This window comes from Numenius arquata, chromosome 12 (genome assembly GCF_964106895.1).
Source record: "Numenius arquata chromosome 12, bNumArq3.hap1.1, whole genome shotgun sequence".
NCBI lineage: Eukaryota > Metazoa > Chordata > Aves > Charadriiformes > Scolopacidae > Numenius > Numenius arquata.
In genome coordinates this window covers 19,505,198-19,523,299 of record NC_133587.1, presented here as the reverse complement: position 1 = coordinate 19,523,299, position 18,102 = coordinate 19,505,198, and the positions used below count along the sequence as shown (strand labels likewise).

The window sequence follows — 18,102 nt, the reverse complement described above, 5'->3', positions numbered from 1 at the left end:
TGAAATACAGGCGGATAGAAGCAGTCTGACACTCCTGGCCCTCCATGATGCCGAGTGGCGGGGCTGAGGGCACTCCTCCCGCATGCCAGCCTCTGCCGGGCCTGGTTCCGTTTGTCGGTGACCTTGTCCCGGGGGTCCAGGCCCGCACACAGCCCTACGGGTGAGGCATTACCAGGGGCGACCCGAGGGGCCAGCAACGCCCCTAAACCAGCTGCTGCCCTTCGGTACGGCAGGAGAACTGGATGTTCTTCTCTATATACAGAATTTTACAGGTGCAAATCAGTTTGGGGTTTGGGGCTTTTTTTTTTGAGTTTTATGCTAGGTTAAAGCCAAAAATCAGACTGACACAGAAGAGCAAAAATCTTTGCAGTCTGAAGTTGTTAATGTCAAATACCACAGTGTTTGTCACTGTGGGTGGATAAACTTTCTGGTTCAGGTGGTTTTCAGGGGATGATCCATCATTTTCTGCTCAGAGGCCACAGACAAGTGGATGATGGTTGCCTGCCTGCCTGGTTCTGTGATGGAAGGAGTGACTGCTGTGGCCAAGGTGGCTGCAGAAGCAGGACAAGGGCTGCAGTGCTGCCAGGCGCAGCATGGCCCCGACTCCAAGGGCATCCCTCGCCTCTCTTCATCCTCTCCAGTCGCCACAGGAACTCCTGTCACTGCACAAATCTCGCTGCTACCGTGACATCAGCCTCAGCCTGGCGCCATGAGCAGCACAGGACCCGGAGAACACAAAGGGTGGTTTAACACACGGTGGTCCCTGTCACTGTACAGCAACTTGGGTGTTAATGCTTCTCTGACAGAGCCTGAGCTGTATGCTGGGAATTTGTGGAAGCAGAGTGGCTTGCTAAAAATACCACAATAGGAAAAAAAATGTGGCAGAAAATGTAGTTATCAGTTTGGATTTATTTTTTAACCTTGAAATCTCACATGGGGTTTTAACATTGCAGGTTTCTAGAAGGAAGAGAAAAAAATGCAGGAAGCATTAAAATAGAAATCAGCTAAAAAATAACTCCAAAGTTTTGAGGGAAGTAGTTTTTTTTTTTTTTAACCAGAATGTCAGCATAGTGATTGTGTATTGGGTTTTTTGAGAGCACTATATATCATTCAGGAGTTTTCATAATTTAAAAACCCCATGGAATCTTAGCATATGTGCCATGAGAAGGCACATGTCAGAAAACACTTCATCCTCTGCAGAAATGGGTCTTTTTAGATCCCACTGGTTTTGAGATGTGGGAAATAATCCTTTGTTCTGCTGTTCCCACCGAGAGCACACAGCTTTTGGCACTCCAATGATGTGTCTATGCCAATTTGCAATGTTTCTCCTTGCGTACTGTCCAGGACTCCAGCTTCAGTATCTGATGCCAGCATCCATGGTGCACATTATCGGAAACCCTGGGAGGTCAGCCACACCTGCCTGTTTTGGTTGACCACGGAGTGGCAGCCCTTCCCAGGGAATGTCCCTCCTCCTGTGCTGGCAGCCACCATGAACACCAACGCTGCCTCTGCCTGTCTCAGTCCTGTCTCAGACAGATCCCGGCCCCCTCCAAGGGTTTCTGCTCAGCTCAACTGGATCAATCTGGAAAACAGTAAATGTGGACTAATAAAGCTTTGCAGATCAGGAAGGGTCTGTCTGCCTTCTCCGGAAAGCAATTGTGGTCTCCCCTACACAGCCTGTATGCATGAGCAGTGCCATGAACCCCGCCTGGCTTGCTGTGGGGGTGCTGTGCCAGGACTGCGAGCCGGGGCCCATCACGGTGCAGGCCAGCGGTAATGGGAGCAGAGCAGGTCCGGTGACAGTGACCAGATGGGCACACAAATCCCACACTGATGGGGCAGGTCTGAGGTCCAGGGGGGAAGTCAGTCCGTGGGCTGGGGTGAAGGTCCAGATTGGCATGGGACTGGTAGAGCTGGCTCAGGCAGAGGCCCAAGGGTGAGGGTCTGCGATGAGGCTACATTCCTGCGGGAGAGGGAGGAAGCTCCCAGCGAGGTGTCCTCCAGCTCCTTCCCTTCAAGGCCAGCTCTACAGCTGTGCTATCCAAGAGCTGGCCTTGAGCGCAGGCAGCCACACCACATGCAAGTCCCCCACCTGCCAGACTGCTGGGCTTGTTGGCTGGCCTCCCTGGTCTCAGCAGAGAAAATCAGGCACGTGGCAAGGGCAACGCACCCGGCCAGCCTTCGGCCTCCACAGCAGCAGAGGAACCGTGCTCAGAAATCGCCTCTTGCATTGACTATAAAAGGAGGCCAAACCAGCTCCAGCCAGCGAGGGAGGAGACTCCCCCTCCTCCCTGACCAGCCACCCAAGGGCCAGTGCGTCAGCCGGGAAGGGTGGCTCTGTGCCCGCAGGGTTTGTCTTCTCCAGCACAAGGGCCTCTGATGGGGTGAGGCGGGGAGCCTGGGCTGCCTCCGCACAGCCCACGCGGGGTCACTGCAGGCTGCAGGAGCTGCTGGCTCTGCTGCCGGAGAGGTGGCCGCTGAGCAGCTCCTCTGCCCTGGTGAGGCTTAGATCGGGGGTCACAGAACTCACCTGGACATAGTCCCTGCCTCCTACACCAAACTGCATGCAGCAGTGTAGGGTGAGTTTTCTGTGTCCAGCTCTCTCCACCATGCCTCACCCCACTCATACCTGCTCTTGTCAGAGGGTTGCTGGAGGTCCCCACAGGTCTGGCTGACCTCCAGGCCCTGTCCCAAGCTGCACATAAGGGTGGGAGATGCGGGACTCACCAAGTCAGTGTGCCACAACAGCACTCCAAGTCTGCACATTTCTACCTCAGGACAGTTTCTCATCCCTTCTTCGTTGGCCAGAGCATCCAGAGCAGCTGGAACCTGGCCACACATCTCCAGGGAAGGATGTCCACCCTCAGCCTCTGCCCTTGGTCAGGGCAGGTGCAGCCCCATCCGTGAAGCGGCATGAGAGAGACAACTGGGAGTGGGGGGGAGGCTGCAGCCCCCTTCACCTCATCCTCCTTGGGGCTATCTGCCTGCAGGCAACAGAGACCCTGCTCCGTAGGCCCTTCTGTAGTCCCTGGGGCTATAGGATCTGGTTGTCCTGCGCTCTTCTGAATGGCTATTCATCCCTGAGACTACGGGGGTGGCACACACGGCAGGGACACCACCACACAGTATTTGGGTACCATTTGCAATTGCAGCATCATTGTCTTTCTCAGTAGGCACCAAGGCTAGATCATTTCAGGGGAAGCTGAAACAATCCAACAGCCCACTGCCCTCAGAGGAGGGGCTCCTTCTCCACCCCCCACCCTCCACATTCCCACCACAACCCCCACAGGTCTTCCCCTGTTGGTTGTGACCTGAATGAAGCACCTGACAGAAACGGGATGGAGGAAATGGGGCTGCGAGTGGAGATGAGCTGACATAAGCCACTAGTTCTCCTTTGGGATAAGTAGTAGCTTGTAAGAGCAGCCTTGGTCTTGGGCTTCTGAACAGCTTCATGGATTTGGGCCCCGAATCCTGCCAGCTCCCAACCCTGACAGCTGAGGTTGCACAGTCCTCAGTCCTCAGACACAAGCTCCCATTACAGTACCACTGGGATGACACTGATGGTGAGACGAGGAAGCTCTGGGCAGAGGCTGAGGCAGGAGGAGCCCCTGGGAGACACAGGCTCAAACCTTTGCAGGCTGGGCAGAATCTTCAGCTGGTGCCCCCTGCTTTGAAAGGAAAAGTCCAACCGATGAGTGACTCCATGCTTCCCAAAAGTTCTTCTGCATGGCCACCTGGAAGCACTCAACTCTGGCAGGGTCCATATGTGGTCCACCCCACTCTAATACCTGGACTTTTCCCTGATCCCTTTTCATCCCTGAGATGGCTCCCCATCTGCCTGCACCCACACCCAGTTCTCTTCTCCATTTACTGTGGTTGACAAATGCTACAAGATAACAGGAGCTCTAAAAGCAGCAACGCTTGGCAGCTAAATCAGCTTTCTCCATCTTATCATTGATGGCCGTCCCACAGACAGTCCATGGGTGTGATGGAGCCCAAGCCCTGCTCACTGCCATCTCCAGCCAGTTCTGCCGAATCCACCATTGCTTTGCTGCGCCCACATCAAACCGATGCTGGGGCAGCGTGAGGACAGGGACCCTCCCAACTCTCCTCCCTCTGTGCTGCAGGGCTCCTGAGGCAGGCTTGCCTGTTCTCTAGTCTCTGTCTTCCCACAGGGCTGGTTTAGTGCAAAGCTCAATGTGAGGATTAGGCTAAAAACCTACACAAAGATTAGGCTAAAAACTGGCCTCCCACTGCCCTGGATTTTTGGAGAGGTGGCACAACCTTTGGGCACCTGGGGTTTGAAGGAGAAATGGAGTATCTCTGGTGGGTCAGGAGGAGGGAGATCACTCACATTTGCAAGAGGAAGAGAGACTGCAAGGAAGGTTCTCTTCCAGGAGGGGTGGTGGATGAGCAGGATCGGTGGCCTCATGGTTGGCATGTCCTGTAAAACACCAGGCAGTTGCCAAAGCTGAGCCCCACCTTCCTCCACCTCAGGCTGAACATACAGAGAGGTCCAAAATCCACCTGTGACACCCCAATAGCTGTCCAATCTCTTCAGGAGCTGGGGTAGAGTGTGGACAGCACACCTGAGGGCACGGTGTCCATCAGCTGCAATCAGGAGCTGGAAGAATTGCTTCTACCAGTTTTGTTTACAGATTCCCAGGACATGCTCAAAGAGGCAAAAAAAGGCTCACGCTGGGCTCTGTAAAAACGAGACTTAAACTGGCCAGAAATTGAACAGCATCAGCAAGAGCACCCAGCACTGCAAGGGTGCTGGCCACATCGGGGGACACTACCCTTCTACCACCAGTGGCAAGTTTCAGACAAGCCGCAGGTGCCTCCTCTGCACAAGGAGCCAAAGACAGGCCAGCTGTGTCCCAAGCTGCCCTCTGTCACAGGGTCTCACTGCGCTGCTGGTGGAAGCGAAGAACAAACCAGAAGCTTGTTACGAGCCCAGCCGCTACTCTGGCCATTGATTTTTCTAACTGATCCAGGTCAAGGCAACTGCAGGAGCACATCACCAAGTCTCTGAGCCTGAGCTGAAGCACTTGGATTGTAGGCTTTTTTGATTTGGCCAAAATCAGCTCATTTCACGGCAAAGCTCTGGGGAACACTAGGAAAGGGCTGCATGAGTTTACAATGCTATAGGTCTTCCTTCTGCTCTTGCTTGTCATTGCCCCTCTCCTGAAGGCTACAGGCCACCTACCACCCTCCTGCCAGCATTACTCATGAACACCAAGCAGCTGCAGCTCCAGGCAGACATGATCATGCTTCAGAATTTCACAAAAAAGACAAGAGACAATCATGGAGACTGTATTTATTATTATAACAGAGGAGAGACTGCTTTACTGATTTGTATTTACAAATCTGTTCGTAAAGAAAATAATATCCAGTGTCATTTGTTAGCCTATTTTACAGCCCTGGCAAGAAGCACTCATTTGTAATAGCAGCAAATGCCTATGGTTTGATTGCCTGCTACAGCTAAGTGCAAGGAATAACATGGATCACCTACGTGGTGGCTGGCTGCAGGTGAAGCCCGACACAGGCAAATGCATCTGCAGCCCAAAGAGGGGGGCAGGCACTACACGGCTGCTCCAGCCCATGGCAGGGCAGGACATGGCATCCCGAGCCTGTTCAACCATTCAAATTTCAGTACAATATGGCAGAGCCAGTAATCCTCCACCTGTTTCTAAGTTTCTGGGAAAGTAGCCTCATATCTGAAGCACACGTTGTTCAGCGCTTCAGAAGGCCAAACCGAGCTGAATGGCTTCGAAGCACTGGGATAGGACAGAATGGGATGGGAGTGTGAAACAGATCCTGGCACATTTTTGGAAGCATGTTTGACAGAGCTAATCCTGACACAGGAGCAAGATTTCCTGGGCCACTGTACCACAGAAGCATCTGGTACGAGGAGAGGGTCCATGACCCTTGTTCAGCTGGACACAAACTGAACTCCAGCTGCAGAGTTCATCCCAGCAAACATGTACCCTGGGACACACACATATCACGAGATCCAAGCAGCCAGCAGGCTTGGAGCACTCTGCACGTGGCACCTTGTGCCCAAACTTTTTGTAGATTCAGACATCAGCTTTAAACCTCACTGCTGGCAGGGCTCAGCTCCCCACTGTGATCAGGAGAGGATGATCCCAGGTCCCCACATGGAAGGGAGGGAAATGCAGAAATGCAAAAGCAACCTTGGATCCTACTGGCAGACTTAGCATTGCATGAATAATCCCAACACACAGCTTTTTGCAGCAGACCTGCCTCCAGCAGGGAAAACACTTCAAAGGAAGAGAAGAGTAGCACCGGGATGCCACCAAATTAGAAAATGCTGCTTGCTAAGGAACATGCAACAGTATCCAGAGGCTGCAGGGAAATCCATGCACTGCCTCTGAAAGACACTGTCCTTGCTGTGCCACACTTCTGGTGTCACACGGGAAGCCAGAGGGGTTTAATAGCATCAGTGAGAATGCTGAGCTGCCCACCCGACACCACCCCTACGCAGGCTCCATGACACTTCAGCCTCCCAGACCTGCCTCTTCCCTTCCTTCCCCTTCCCTTCCCAACCCCTCTGCAAATCCTGTGGGAATTTGGTGGAATTTAAGAGCGTACGTGCCACAGTTGACTCTAGGCAGTATCAGCATTTCAGGAGCACACAGAAATGCTGCTGCTCCGCCTGGACGGGCACATCTGAGCACAGGAGCACTTATTGTTGGAGGACTTCCCTGCTTTCTTTAAACCTGGGCTCAACCAGGAGGGTGGACAAAACTGGTATTCAGTCCCCACCAGAGCGGTCTGGGAAGAATCTGGTACCAGAAAGGGGGGATGCCGAAGTGATGGAGGCTGCTCTGAGCACGGTGTCATGTGCTCTTCAGGAAAGCTGCTGTCAGCTCACACTGCCCATAGCACAAAGGAGCTGCAAGGCTGCTGGGGTTACCCCTCCAGAAGATATGGTCCTCGTTAGGAGGATGCCAAAGAGGTTGTTTATCTGTTTGTTGTCAGGTGCATGGCCTTCCCCTTGTCCCCAGCCCCCATGGTGTGGGTGGGTGCTGGTTTTGCTCAGCACAGGGCTCGTCCCACACACTGACCATACACTGCTGTGCGGCTCTGAAGCTGCCTGAAGGAGAAGGTGAGGTGGATGCTCTGCAGATCCAGCCTGCCAAGGCTCCCAGCTGTGGGAGTCTGCCTACCCAGCCAACAACAGCAGAGGCTCAAACACCTCCTCTCCCTGGGCTGCAATGTGCTTCCACCGACCAGGGCAGTGCAAGGAACCCCTCTGCCCCAGCGAACGCTCCACACCTTCACATCCCTCTACCAATAGCATTGTGGGGTGTCAGAACAACCCTCATGCCTCCAACCAACAGTCTGCAGAGGTGAACCAGGCTGGCTCCACAGCAGTGGGATTATCCCCAATGAGGCACCATCTCCCCCAGGACCAGCTCATGTCACAATACAGTTTTCCTACCTGAAGCCAACTCCACCTCCAGAAGGGAAATGGAGAGCCTCGTGCTCCAGGTAGCAGTTTCTTAGGGATGTCACAACCATTTCAATGAGCAACCAGTCCTGTGGCTCCAAGGAGGGGGGCTGCCCACCTCTGACACACACTGAAAGGCCAGGAATCACTGAATCTGACCTGGCATGTCCAAGAACTTTCTGGTGCTGAACAGCCGGAGCCTTCCAGGAGCGTCTAGTCCTTGTCCTTGCGGTCATATGCTGGGAGACGCTCAGGGGCTAACCCAGGGTGTGACAACAGCAAGGACAATGGAAGAAACCTAAGTGGAGGGGAGAAGACTTTGGGCATCCAGTGACTCCCCAGAGCAATGTTCTGGACCCCAGGGCCAGCAGCTCAAACCAGCCCTTTGATGAAACTTGTATCCAAATGCACTATCAGCATGCGAAGAAAGGACATTTCTTTGCGCGTGTTCTCAAAGATAATGCGAGGGTCATCAGACTGGCAACGCAGGCAGTTGGGGGCCATCACCATGGCCAGGTTATTCACATCCATCTTCGTTCTGCCCACATTTGATGGCTGAGCAAAGATCTGCAGATAATAACATTCAGCTGGAGCAGAGGAAAAGGGCAAGAGACTCCAAACGCGTGGTCTAAGGAGGTACAAGGACAGCAGAGATGTGGCCTCCCTGAAGGACAATGCCTCAACAGCCACATATTCATGGGGAAAACCACTATGCCCTGACACAGCCGACAGCGTGGGAGCTTCAGCAGACAGGGAACATCTGGCAGATCTCAACCTTTGGGACCAGCCCCATGTTCTACAAGAACAGGAACATGGTTTATTGCTCCCATAAGGGACAAGGCCAGCAGACCCCCCTCCATCAATCCCACCTTAAATACAGGTGAGAGGTCCTGAAAGCCTGCCAAAACCCACCAGAGCTGTCCCACTAACCGTGCCCCGTGTGCTCCAAGCTCCTGACCACAGCAGGGGCGCAGGACTGCAGGGGCTGCCTACCTGCAGGAAGTGTATGAGGTAACACAGCACCAGTCTGTTGAGCTCCGGCAGAAGCTGCACTACAGCCACAGCAGCATCGGGGTTCTCGTAGTTGCTGATACACTCTTTGTAGAACTGCTGGGGGATCACAGGCTCCTCCAGCTCCCGATACCAGAGCTTGAGAAGAGAGGCTGGGCAGAAAGCAGGGTGCATGAGAACAGCTCTGGTTACCTCCCCACCACCTTCAGAAGCAAAGTCGGCAGCAAGACTCAAGGCCTCAGGAAAGAGAGGGCAGAGAAGGGATTCTGCACTTGTGCTGTTTCACATTATTTCAGTCTTGGCCCTGAAATTCGCAGGCTGACTAACTGGCCAGTTAGAGGCAAACACTGGCTCTTATCTACCTGCTGCTCCAGGAAGCGGCTCTGGGGCTGCCTAAAGGAGAAGACAATGAGACCTTGGAGCTAGAGCGATACTCCTGAATGACTCCCAGCTGCTCTGCACGCTGCCTGGCCTCCATGGCCTCACTGTGCCAGAGCCGGCTGGAGGCAGAGGTTCCCTCAACCCCTCCCCTGCGTTTTTAATATGGGCAATATTTGGAAAGGCAGTGGAAAGGCACAGAATGAGAACCCAGTTGGTGAAGACAGCCTGTGCACACGTCCCCAGGCAGCAGTACACCTCCTGGGCTGCTCCTGTACATTCCCCTCCACACTGTACCATGGCTGAGGCTGCAGCACACACAACTGCCGTGTTCCATACCTGGGATGTTGGGGTCACTGAGGCTGCTTGGGATTCTCCACTGATCCACCTGCAACTTCAATGCATTGACTTCATCTATGTCACCAGGTATCCTGCAGAGACACAGCAAAGGTACTTTAGAGAGCAAGCAGGGCCTGGTGTGGCTGGCAAACCAAGGCTCTGAAGTTGCTTTTGGGTTCCCTGGGAAAAGGGAGCACCAACCAGTGGCAGCTACAGCAGCAGTTCCTCAGAGAAATGGGTTGCCTGTTTTTAGACACAGCTTTAAAGTGGGAGTAGAAGAAACACTTGTCTCCTTCCAACTAGCTCAGACATCAACTACCTTTCTGTCCTCAGTGATTACTTTCTGCAACTAGGCCTCTCTGCAGCATGCTCAGCTCAAAGATAAGAAGCATCTCTGGCTAAATATACCAAGATATTAGAAACCCGTAACAAGGTAAAGTCGAGATCTGCTCGCTAACTTAAATCAAGTTTAGCTACTGAAAAACTAACACAGATCTTAGATAAAACAAAACAAAACAAAAACCCAAACCAAAAAACAAACCCAAAACAGAATCCCCTGGGTTCACCATACAGATACTTTGTCTCTCTTGACTCCTCACGTCTTGTGCACCAAGGCTGATGTGCTGCATTTGATGAACTGCTCTGCCAGGGCCCCAGGAGCTTGTCCCTCCCCTGTACTAGCCAACTATTACTCTTGAAGCTGATCAAAGTTCAATGCCTTGCCTGGGTACCCGCTGTCCTAAGTAGTTAAGTCACATCTTTACTGTCCCCTCTGTGCTAATACATGCAAACAGGCTAATGCTACTTTAAGAAGCGATTCCTGAACCTGGGTAAGGTCAGGTTTTGTCCGAGCCATGGCAGAGTGCTATTCTCAGAGAAGAGGAAGCACAGGGAGATCAATCTTGACTTCTCTGCTTTGAGGACTGACACGTGGGTGGCTCAAAAGTAACACAGTGCCCTAAAAGCTCACCTGAAAATCCCCTCTGTCTGTTCTCCTCCGAGAGCCAGGACCTGCTGCGATAGCTGTGTCTGCACCCAGGGCAGCTTGTTACCCGGGTACATGTCCTGCTGCCGCAGCATGATCTCCTCCAGAGAGCTGCCAAAGAGTGATGGCGTCACGATGGCATTCCTGGCATGTGTTATCTCTTCCACTGTCGGTTTACGGAGGCCCTGAGGACAGAGAAGAGCTCAGTGCAGCTGTAGCACAGTCAGCCCAGAGACAAACAGTGACCTGGGGATGGTGGCAGTGAGTGGCCAGGTCGGAGAGGGCTGCCCACACACGTGGACACCTCGCTGGTCTGGCAGCACGGTTCTTGCTCTGCAGCCTCCACCTCCTAAAACCAGGGAGGGGTCAACTCATCAGGCCCAAGAGGAGCAGACAAGCTGCTGCCTGTTGGCAGGAGAGCGCTTTGGAGAGTTTGGGCTGGTTTTGCAGGGATTCTGTTGCTGTGTTTTGCACATCGGGGGGTTGCTCCAGCTATAGCTCTCCCTGCTGGCGCAGCGGGAAGACCAATGGGCCCCAGCCTGTCCCCGGCTGTGGTAAGGTCAGCAGAGGGCACAGGTACACTGGCTTGGCGCTGGGCAAGCGCTTGGCCATGTGACAGCTGAAAAATAGCCCTTTGGAGAAGGGCTATGTCCAGGTATGTCCAACTCCAGGGAAAGCGTTGCTCTCGGAGGAGCTAAAGCTTTCTGAAAAGTGGGCACCAGGACCTGCTGCTTCTGAAAAATGGTGACATTTTGAAAGGGACTTTGAGTCTCCCCTGGCAGAGATTCAGAAATACGCAGAGTGCCATCACAGGGGCAACAGGCTGCCCAGTGTGGTGGCCATTTGGCAGCGACCCCATGGCCAGGCGAGAGGCGCAACAGGGGGAAACCTCCCCCAACCCTTTAGGAGGGCGGCAGCTGCTGGGGCTGCAGTTGTGTGCAATGCATATCTGGACACTTCCCGTCCTGCCCCCGCGGGGATGCTGGGAGCCTTCAGCCCTCCCGAGGTATTTCAGCTATTTGCTCACTGTACACGGAGTCCAGATGGCAGGGAGGCCCCATAGGGATTTGCAGAAATAAAAGATGACTGGATCTGGCTTAGGAGACCTAGAATGGACAGGCTGGGGCCGACTGCTAGTTTTTAGAGCCCCGCGCAGAACCATGCAGAGGAAAGGGAGGAGGGGGATTTTGAGACAATAGAGAGCACAGAGGTTCCCCTCCGCACCAGCCATCCCTGCTGCGTGATTTTTTGAACTGGGTATGAAAAACTCTGCAGTAAACGAGCTGCAAGACCCAGCCCACGCAAGCTCTCAGTGGCAAAGGGAGACTTCCCTCACCTGAAGAAACCAAATGATGAGCATCCCCTGCACAGACAGCTCCTCTTACCCTAGACACAGATAAATGTCAGGTTTGTCCTCCACATCCCTAAGGCCAGGGAGCACCCAGCTAGGCAGCTACCAGCACGGCAGGCACTGCTGTCTGCCAGGATGGAGGGACCTGGGCAGCAGCCTTCTCCCACACGTTCATGGGGAGAAGAGCCCTCAGCAAGCCCTCCCCGCTTGTTCTAGGTCCATTTCCCATCACCAAATCAGCAGTGACTTCTGAGCGTCACAGGACTGACTGCTCTCAGGCTTGGGAAGCAGAGTGCTGCACAGGCAGCCTGCAGGTCCTGGAGCTGGGGCAGGCGCTCACCTTTTTGCCTCCAGTGACAGCTACTTTCTGGAGTTTCCGGTAGCAGTACCTGGCGTAGGTGCTAATGGGCAGACCTGTTGGGAAGGAGAAATGAGCGGTCAGCCTGCAGTGCTGTCTGTGCACCCACTACACCAGAGGGCACCAGCGCAGCAGTTCCCACTGGCACAAAGAGCCACCTGGCTTCTGCACAGCCTCTTGTGCAGGCAGAGCAGCAACTCTGCCGAAACCTCACACCAAGCACCCTGAAGCCTGCAGCCCCATGGCAGGCTGTGTCAGTGCAAGTGAGTGCTTGGGCTCAGAGGCATTTTTTTTCTGAGTCAAGGCTTGTAGCTCTGCACCTCCCAGCCCCACTCATGCAGATTCCTCCTGCACTCCCCCACCTCTTGCACAGGCAGCCTGATCCTGTCCTGACTCAACACAAGGTGCCTGTTCGCTATTCATAGCCTGGGAACGCTTGTAAGCATGAGTTCTTGCTCCTGGTGGTGCGGCTGGAGTTACATGGCTCACAGACACAGGGCTGGGTATTTATGTATTGCCAGATCTCAGCCAAAGAGCACGCAGAGCCAGCCTCCTGCCAGGAAAGACTGCAAAGTGTTTTAAAGAAATTGTTTATGATTCAAGGACTGCAGTCCCAGGCGAGTGAGAGAGGCAGCAGCAGAGAAGGGCATGAGGGGCCGGAGAGGCGGCACCAGCACCAAGATGGTCCTTGCTCAGGATGCAAAGAGAGGCGCGTGAAGGTGGCAGGGTCTCTCTCATCTTCCCAAAGCCCTGCAGAAGGCCTCCTCGCTCTCCTGTCTGCAGCCTCCTCTAACCCAACCTTATACAGTGAGCCTTGGGTGTGCTCTGCAATATGAGGAAAACTGGAGCTTAGGAACTTCACTGCAAAAGCTACAGCCCTCCCGCAAGAACAGCTGCTCCAACTGCACTTGGTTCAGCAAACTCTGAGCGGAGCCAGGATTCACAGAGCTAATCACCCCGTGACACCAAGAGAAATGTTTGCACTGACAGAGCACTGATTGCTGGGAGAGTTTTCCAAAACCATTGGCCTTTTGTTCTTTTTTGAGTCAAACCTAAATTGCTCGCTGAAAGCAGTGAATAGATCTGCCCTATTTGATTCCCTGCCAGCCTCAAAGCTTGCAGCAGAGTTCAAAATACTTGTGGCTTTTAAAATCTACATTCTGGTCAGACGCTGCATATTTCAGATCAGCCTTTCACACAGCCTATGGCTTAGGTAAGCTGGTCAGGAGCCTGGAGTTCCTAAAATCCTCTCAATACAGAGGGAGGACAAGCTTTTCTCAAGCAGAAGAACAATTCACAAAGGTGAGAGATGCACTTTTCCCTTTTCTCCTCTCAGCCAGCAGAAAAAACACAGTCCTTGTCTCCCCATGACAAAACAAGCACTCCCTGCCTCAGTCAATCTGCCTGACTGTCACAGCGGGAGCAGAACCTCTCCATAATGCTGAAGCAATGCCAAAGGAGGTACAACAGCATCCCCCTCTGCCGCAGGCAATGGGAAGGAAAGTCAGTTTTAATAACTTCTCTCTCTTGGGAATATCTAAAGCAAAATATTCCCCGTACGCAAAAATCCTGCTAATCTCAGGTATGATTTGTACTGAAAATGTCTAAGGATTAAAGAAAACAAAACCATTGAGCTGCTTTATGATGCTTCACTGTTCCAGGTGACAGCTTCTATTGTTAAAATGTGCAGACGCACCCTGATGCAAGTGTCATCCACTTCATGAAGGAGGGAATGGGAAAAAGACTGGACTATGTCTCTGCATCACAACAATTAGGCAGGAGGCAGCACATTCAAAACTAGCAATAGGAGGTGTTTTTTCACACTGTAATTAGATCATGAAACCCATAATCACCCTAAGAGTTTAACAAGGTTTGCAAAGGAACTGGTTGCCTTGAGAAGTCTGCACAGTTGATGCAGGGGCAGCAGCTGGACGTGTTTGCTTGAAGCCTGTTTTGTACTTTCCCAGAAGGGTCCTCAATCCTGGGAAAAGCCTGAAACCTACATCCTGCACTTCCTGCAGTGAGGCGTTCTGCTACCAAAGACAGCCAAGATGCAGTCTCTGACCCAAAGGGGACTGTCGGGGCAACATGTGGAGCCGATCGAATTTCAAGCAAATAAACTGAAAACTGAACTTGCCCTGTGCGTGAGGGGCTGGAGCTATTACTGCCCACAGACCTGAATCACCAAAAAAGCAGAGGGAGCCCTGAGGAATGAGGTGACTGGCACTCTGCCACAGCATGCACAGCATGAATGGCTCCTGCAGGAGCTCACACCTTAACCACGCAGACTCCCTCATCTGCCCCAACGCGAGTGCTCCCGGCTCCTGGGACACGTGCAGAGCAAGACAGGCAAAGGAGATGCCGAGAGGCCAGGAGGCAAGTGGTGAGCTACAGAGGGAAAGGTGAGGGAGAGGAGCAGAATTTAGCTTTAGCCTCTGCTTTTCCAAACCAGTGACTTGACCGTTTGGCTGCTTGTAAAATGCTCAGCTGGAGACCAGCTCCGGGCATTTAGCTCATCACCCACGGTCCATTCTCCTAACGAGTGGGCCAGGTACTCCCTCCACTCCCCAGCTCACACCCCTCGACGCAGGGACGTGTGGCTTTGCCTGCACGGGGCAGAAAGGGCTAATACTGAAGGTAATTCTACTTCTTTGAGCACATCATGAGTCTGTGAAATCCAAGTTGATCTGTTATTTCCTGTGGTACCACAGTAGCCCCAGGAGCTCAGGAACAGAAGACTACTAATAACCCACACAGTGAAAAATAGTTTGCAAAGGAAAATGTTCTTCTGTGTACTGGCCTAGAAACATGTGCGGAGAGCTTCTTAAAGAACCTCTCCTTTTATAACAAGTTAAAATCCAGGCCGGGCACATGCAGGAATGTACCTTCTGGAACAGATTTGAACACTCCCCTGCCAAAAAATGTCTTAAAAAACGCAGCAAACAATGTGGATTCAGGACCCAGCCATGCGACAAATATTTTAGCACAGCACAAGCTGTTGTCTTGGTATTTTTCCGATCCACTGTGGCCTCTCATGGACCTCAGTCTGGCTCAGTCAGAGCAGGCTTTCAGGCCGGGGACCCATCTCATTGCACTCCTTAGCTCAGTGTAGCTGCCTCCCGAACAGCTCCTCTGGGCTTTTCCTGGTGCCGTCTCCTGGCTTAGGTCTGCCCAGGCACCCCCAATTTATCGCAGTGTTTCAGTCCCTCCTTCTCACACCACCAGTGCATCCTTCCGTATCCCAGCAATGCTGCTACATCACCATTCCCTACATGGGAAATGCTGTGCTTTGTCAGCCCAAAGGGCCATATGAGTCAGCAGCCTTCATCTGCCATCAGGAGGGTAAGAGACACAGGATGTCTGAAAAATGAGTATTTCCTTGCGAAAATCTCCCAGCTAACAGCAGGTGGGAGATACCTGGAGGCAGTGCTGCACCTGGACCATCAACCAGCAACTGACAGACCTCCCTTCTTTGAATTTGTCCCATTTCTCCCTAAACCCATTTATGCTCCTAACCTGCACAACAACCTGCTTTGCCGACTCTTAATGATTTCATTTTGTTTCAGGACAGAGCGCTCTTAAGCCTGCTGCCCAACAACAAAACCAGGCGGTTTCCAATTCTTCTGCTACAACAAACGACGAGAAATTTTCTTCCTCTTGCCTTCCCCAGGTGACCTGCCGTTTCCTTCAGCACAATGACCTCCCCTCTTCTCTCTTCCAGGTCCAGCTCCTGTAGAGGGACCACAGGCAGGATACGCCAAGCAGGCACAGCATGACTACAGCTGAGTGCTGGTTTGCTCTCTGTCCCTTTTCTACAAGTTTCCAATCCTCTGGTTTCTGACCATCTCCCAGCACCGTGTATACCTTTCTGGAAATTCATATATGGGCTGCAAAACGTCTTTCCCTCCTTGAAACAGCTACGTAGCAGCCTGCTGCTGCACATGCAGTTAGGGATGTCCTCGCCATGGGCAATACTTAGCTTTTGTTGACATGATTTTCTCTGCTCTTTCATTGCTCAGTTACTCACCCTTGCAAGATCCCTCTGCATATCTAGTTTTTACAATCCTGAATAATTTTGTACCCACACCGTGCTGTCAGCTCATTATTTGCCTCTTGTATAGACCCAAAGCCCAGATCAAATTCCTGTGGGATCAGCAGACAATCCTCCTTCTGAAAACATATGATTTATTTCTACCTGTTATTCTTCTGCCTTGCAGTGGGTTATTGATCCATGAAAAGATCTCGCACCACCTTCATATTTCATTTACTCACAGAGAACTCGCTAGAAGACAGAGATTGTAGAGGTAAGCGTGGGAAACTTCAAAATATTTCTTTGGGTGCGTGTCAGATGATAAATGTTTACTCACCCAAGTGTTTACTTACAAGCCTCTGCACTGAAGGAAGTATGTGTGTAGGGGAAATCACTGCTTTAACTCCATTTTTCACCAAAAAACTTACATACACGCCTACATATCTACTATTCAGTTCTATTTGAGGACAGTATGTTTAATTTCCTTATGGATTTCTCTGCTAAACTGCTGTTACAGCATCCATAAGCATCTAAGTATTTCAGAGCCACTAATGAACTAATCCACAACAGCCTTGTAAATTCAAGGAGCTGCATCCTACCCACCCCTCGCAGTGGAGGGGCCAGTGGAGCAGACATCATCGGCCCAAGGAAAAGCCTGACCTTTCCAGCCAGCAGCAGACAGAACCTGGTGCGTTCCCGCAGGATCTCCCCTTACTTCAGGTGCACCTCTGAGGTCAGGCCCCAGAAAAAATCCTCAGTGTTATCGGTCACTTGTGAAAAAAGCTAGTTCGAGTGACCTGCCGGGCCCTCCTGCCTCCTCTGCTGTGCCCCTCACCATCTGTGCAGAAGCCAGCCAGGAGCCTGCCGACCAGCACATTTATTCTAAAGCCCCAGTTCACCGCCAGAGCACATCTTCTGTGTGCCACAGAGCAGACACGGCCCAGCGAAGGGAACAGCCTGTGACTTGTCACCAGAGCTCCAACTGAGGCCACACAGGCACTTCTGACTTTCAAGAGCTTCATTCTGGAAACTTTATAAAGCTGTCCTGGCATGCCCTTTTCATAACATTTCTCATATATATATATATATAAATATATGTGTTTTTTTTAATTTGTTTTCTATTTTTAGGTAAAAACTACCTCTGTCTTCCTAAGCACAACTCCAGCACACGCAAGATAGACAAGCCATTGCACAGAAGAGTCTGCTCAGCCCACAGACAGAGCACACCCTTTGCAGAGCAATCTCCGGGGAGTTGGCCCATAAAGATATCAAAGTCCCTCTGAGCACACGCAAAATTACTTTTCAAAGGTTTAGAATGGGCTGAACTCTCCTGGGCCTGAATGGGAAAGGAAAAAGACATATCCCTACCAGAAATACAATCCCTTTGTGCAATTTCAGGTCTCTGTTCCAAATCCCACCAGAGACAGAAAAGCAATAGATGCTCTTACTGCAGGGGCTATGACCAAAGGGCCTCCTCAGCCACCTCCCAGCCTTGCAGCTGCCTCGGGGGAGCAGTGACACAAGGAAGCCACCGCAGGAGAGCGCAGCAGTGGTGCCCGTGTTTCACACGCCTGCCTGCTGGCATCAGGTGGGGCTCAGCAATGCAGGAAAGCAGACTCCAGCTCTCCTAGATTAAAAACACTGAGGCCACGTCATATAAACTGCTGCCTGATAGAATTCACAAGGTTGCCTCAAGTTTCCTGAAAGCAATATAAAAAAAAAATTGAATGGACTTTGTCTAGCAAGACTTAAGCCAGATAAAGTATTATCCTGCAGTTACAACCTGAGGCTGGAGGAATACGTGAGCCCTTGTTCAGTCAGCAGAGATGCTACTGCAAGCTCTCACTTGCACAGTCCAGGAAGCATGGACAAGGGGAAGCCAATACTGGAGAGGAAAAGGCAGTGCTCTTTGCCATGTATCAGTGTCCTCTCTGGAGGTCCTCAGGTCAGGTTGTGGTTTACAAAATCCATTACTACAATTGAGACGGGTTGTTTTCAACATATGACTCATACAACTGTAGCACTGGAATGTGCTACAGGAAACTCTGTGGCATACACAGACCAGTTGAATTACAGCCCCAGGTCTGCATCCAAATTAAAATCCCTTTTCTCACACAACTGTGAGTGAAGGGGTGCGTCTCCCCCACTGCCACACTGCCACCCATCCCGCATG

General features: G+C 52.1%; 1 protein-coding gene across 1 annotated transcript in view; it reads right to left on the bottom strand.

Moving 5' to 3' along the window:
* Window positions 1-5,304: 5,304 nt before the first annotated feature.
* Window positions 5,305-18,102, bottom strand: part of LOC141471189 (rho GTPase-activating protein 39-like) — a 33,098-nt gene continuing 20,300 nt past the window's right edge. Inside the window, exons 6-10 of the mRNA XM_074157608.1 lie at window positions 11,882-11,955; window positions 10,176-10,375; window positions 9,206-9,297; window positions 8,471-8,640; window positions 5,305-8,044 (exon numbers count right to left, since the gene is read on the bottom strand). Of these exons, the coding sequence (XP_074013709.1) occupies window positions 7,850-8,044; window positions 8,471-8,640; window positions 9,206-9,297; window positions 10,176-10,375; window positions 11,882-11,955 (731 nt within the window). The 3' untranslated portion in view covers window positions 5,305-7,849. The remainder of the gene's footprint in view (window positions 8,045-8,470; window positions 8,641-9,205; window positions 9,298-10,175; window positions 10,376-11,881; window positions 11,956-18,102) is intronic.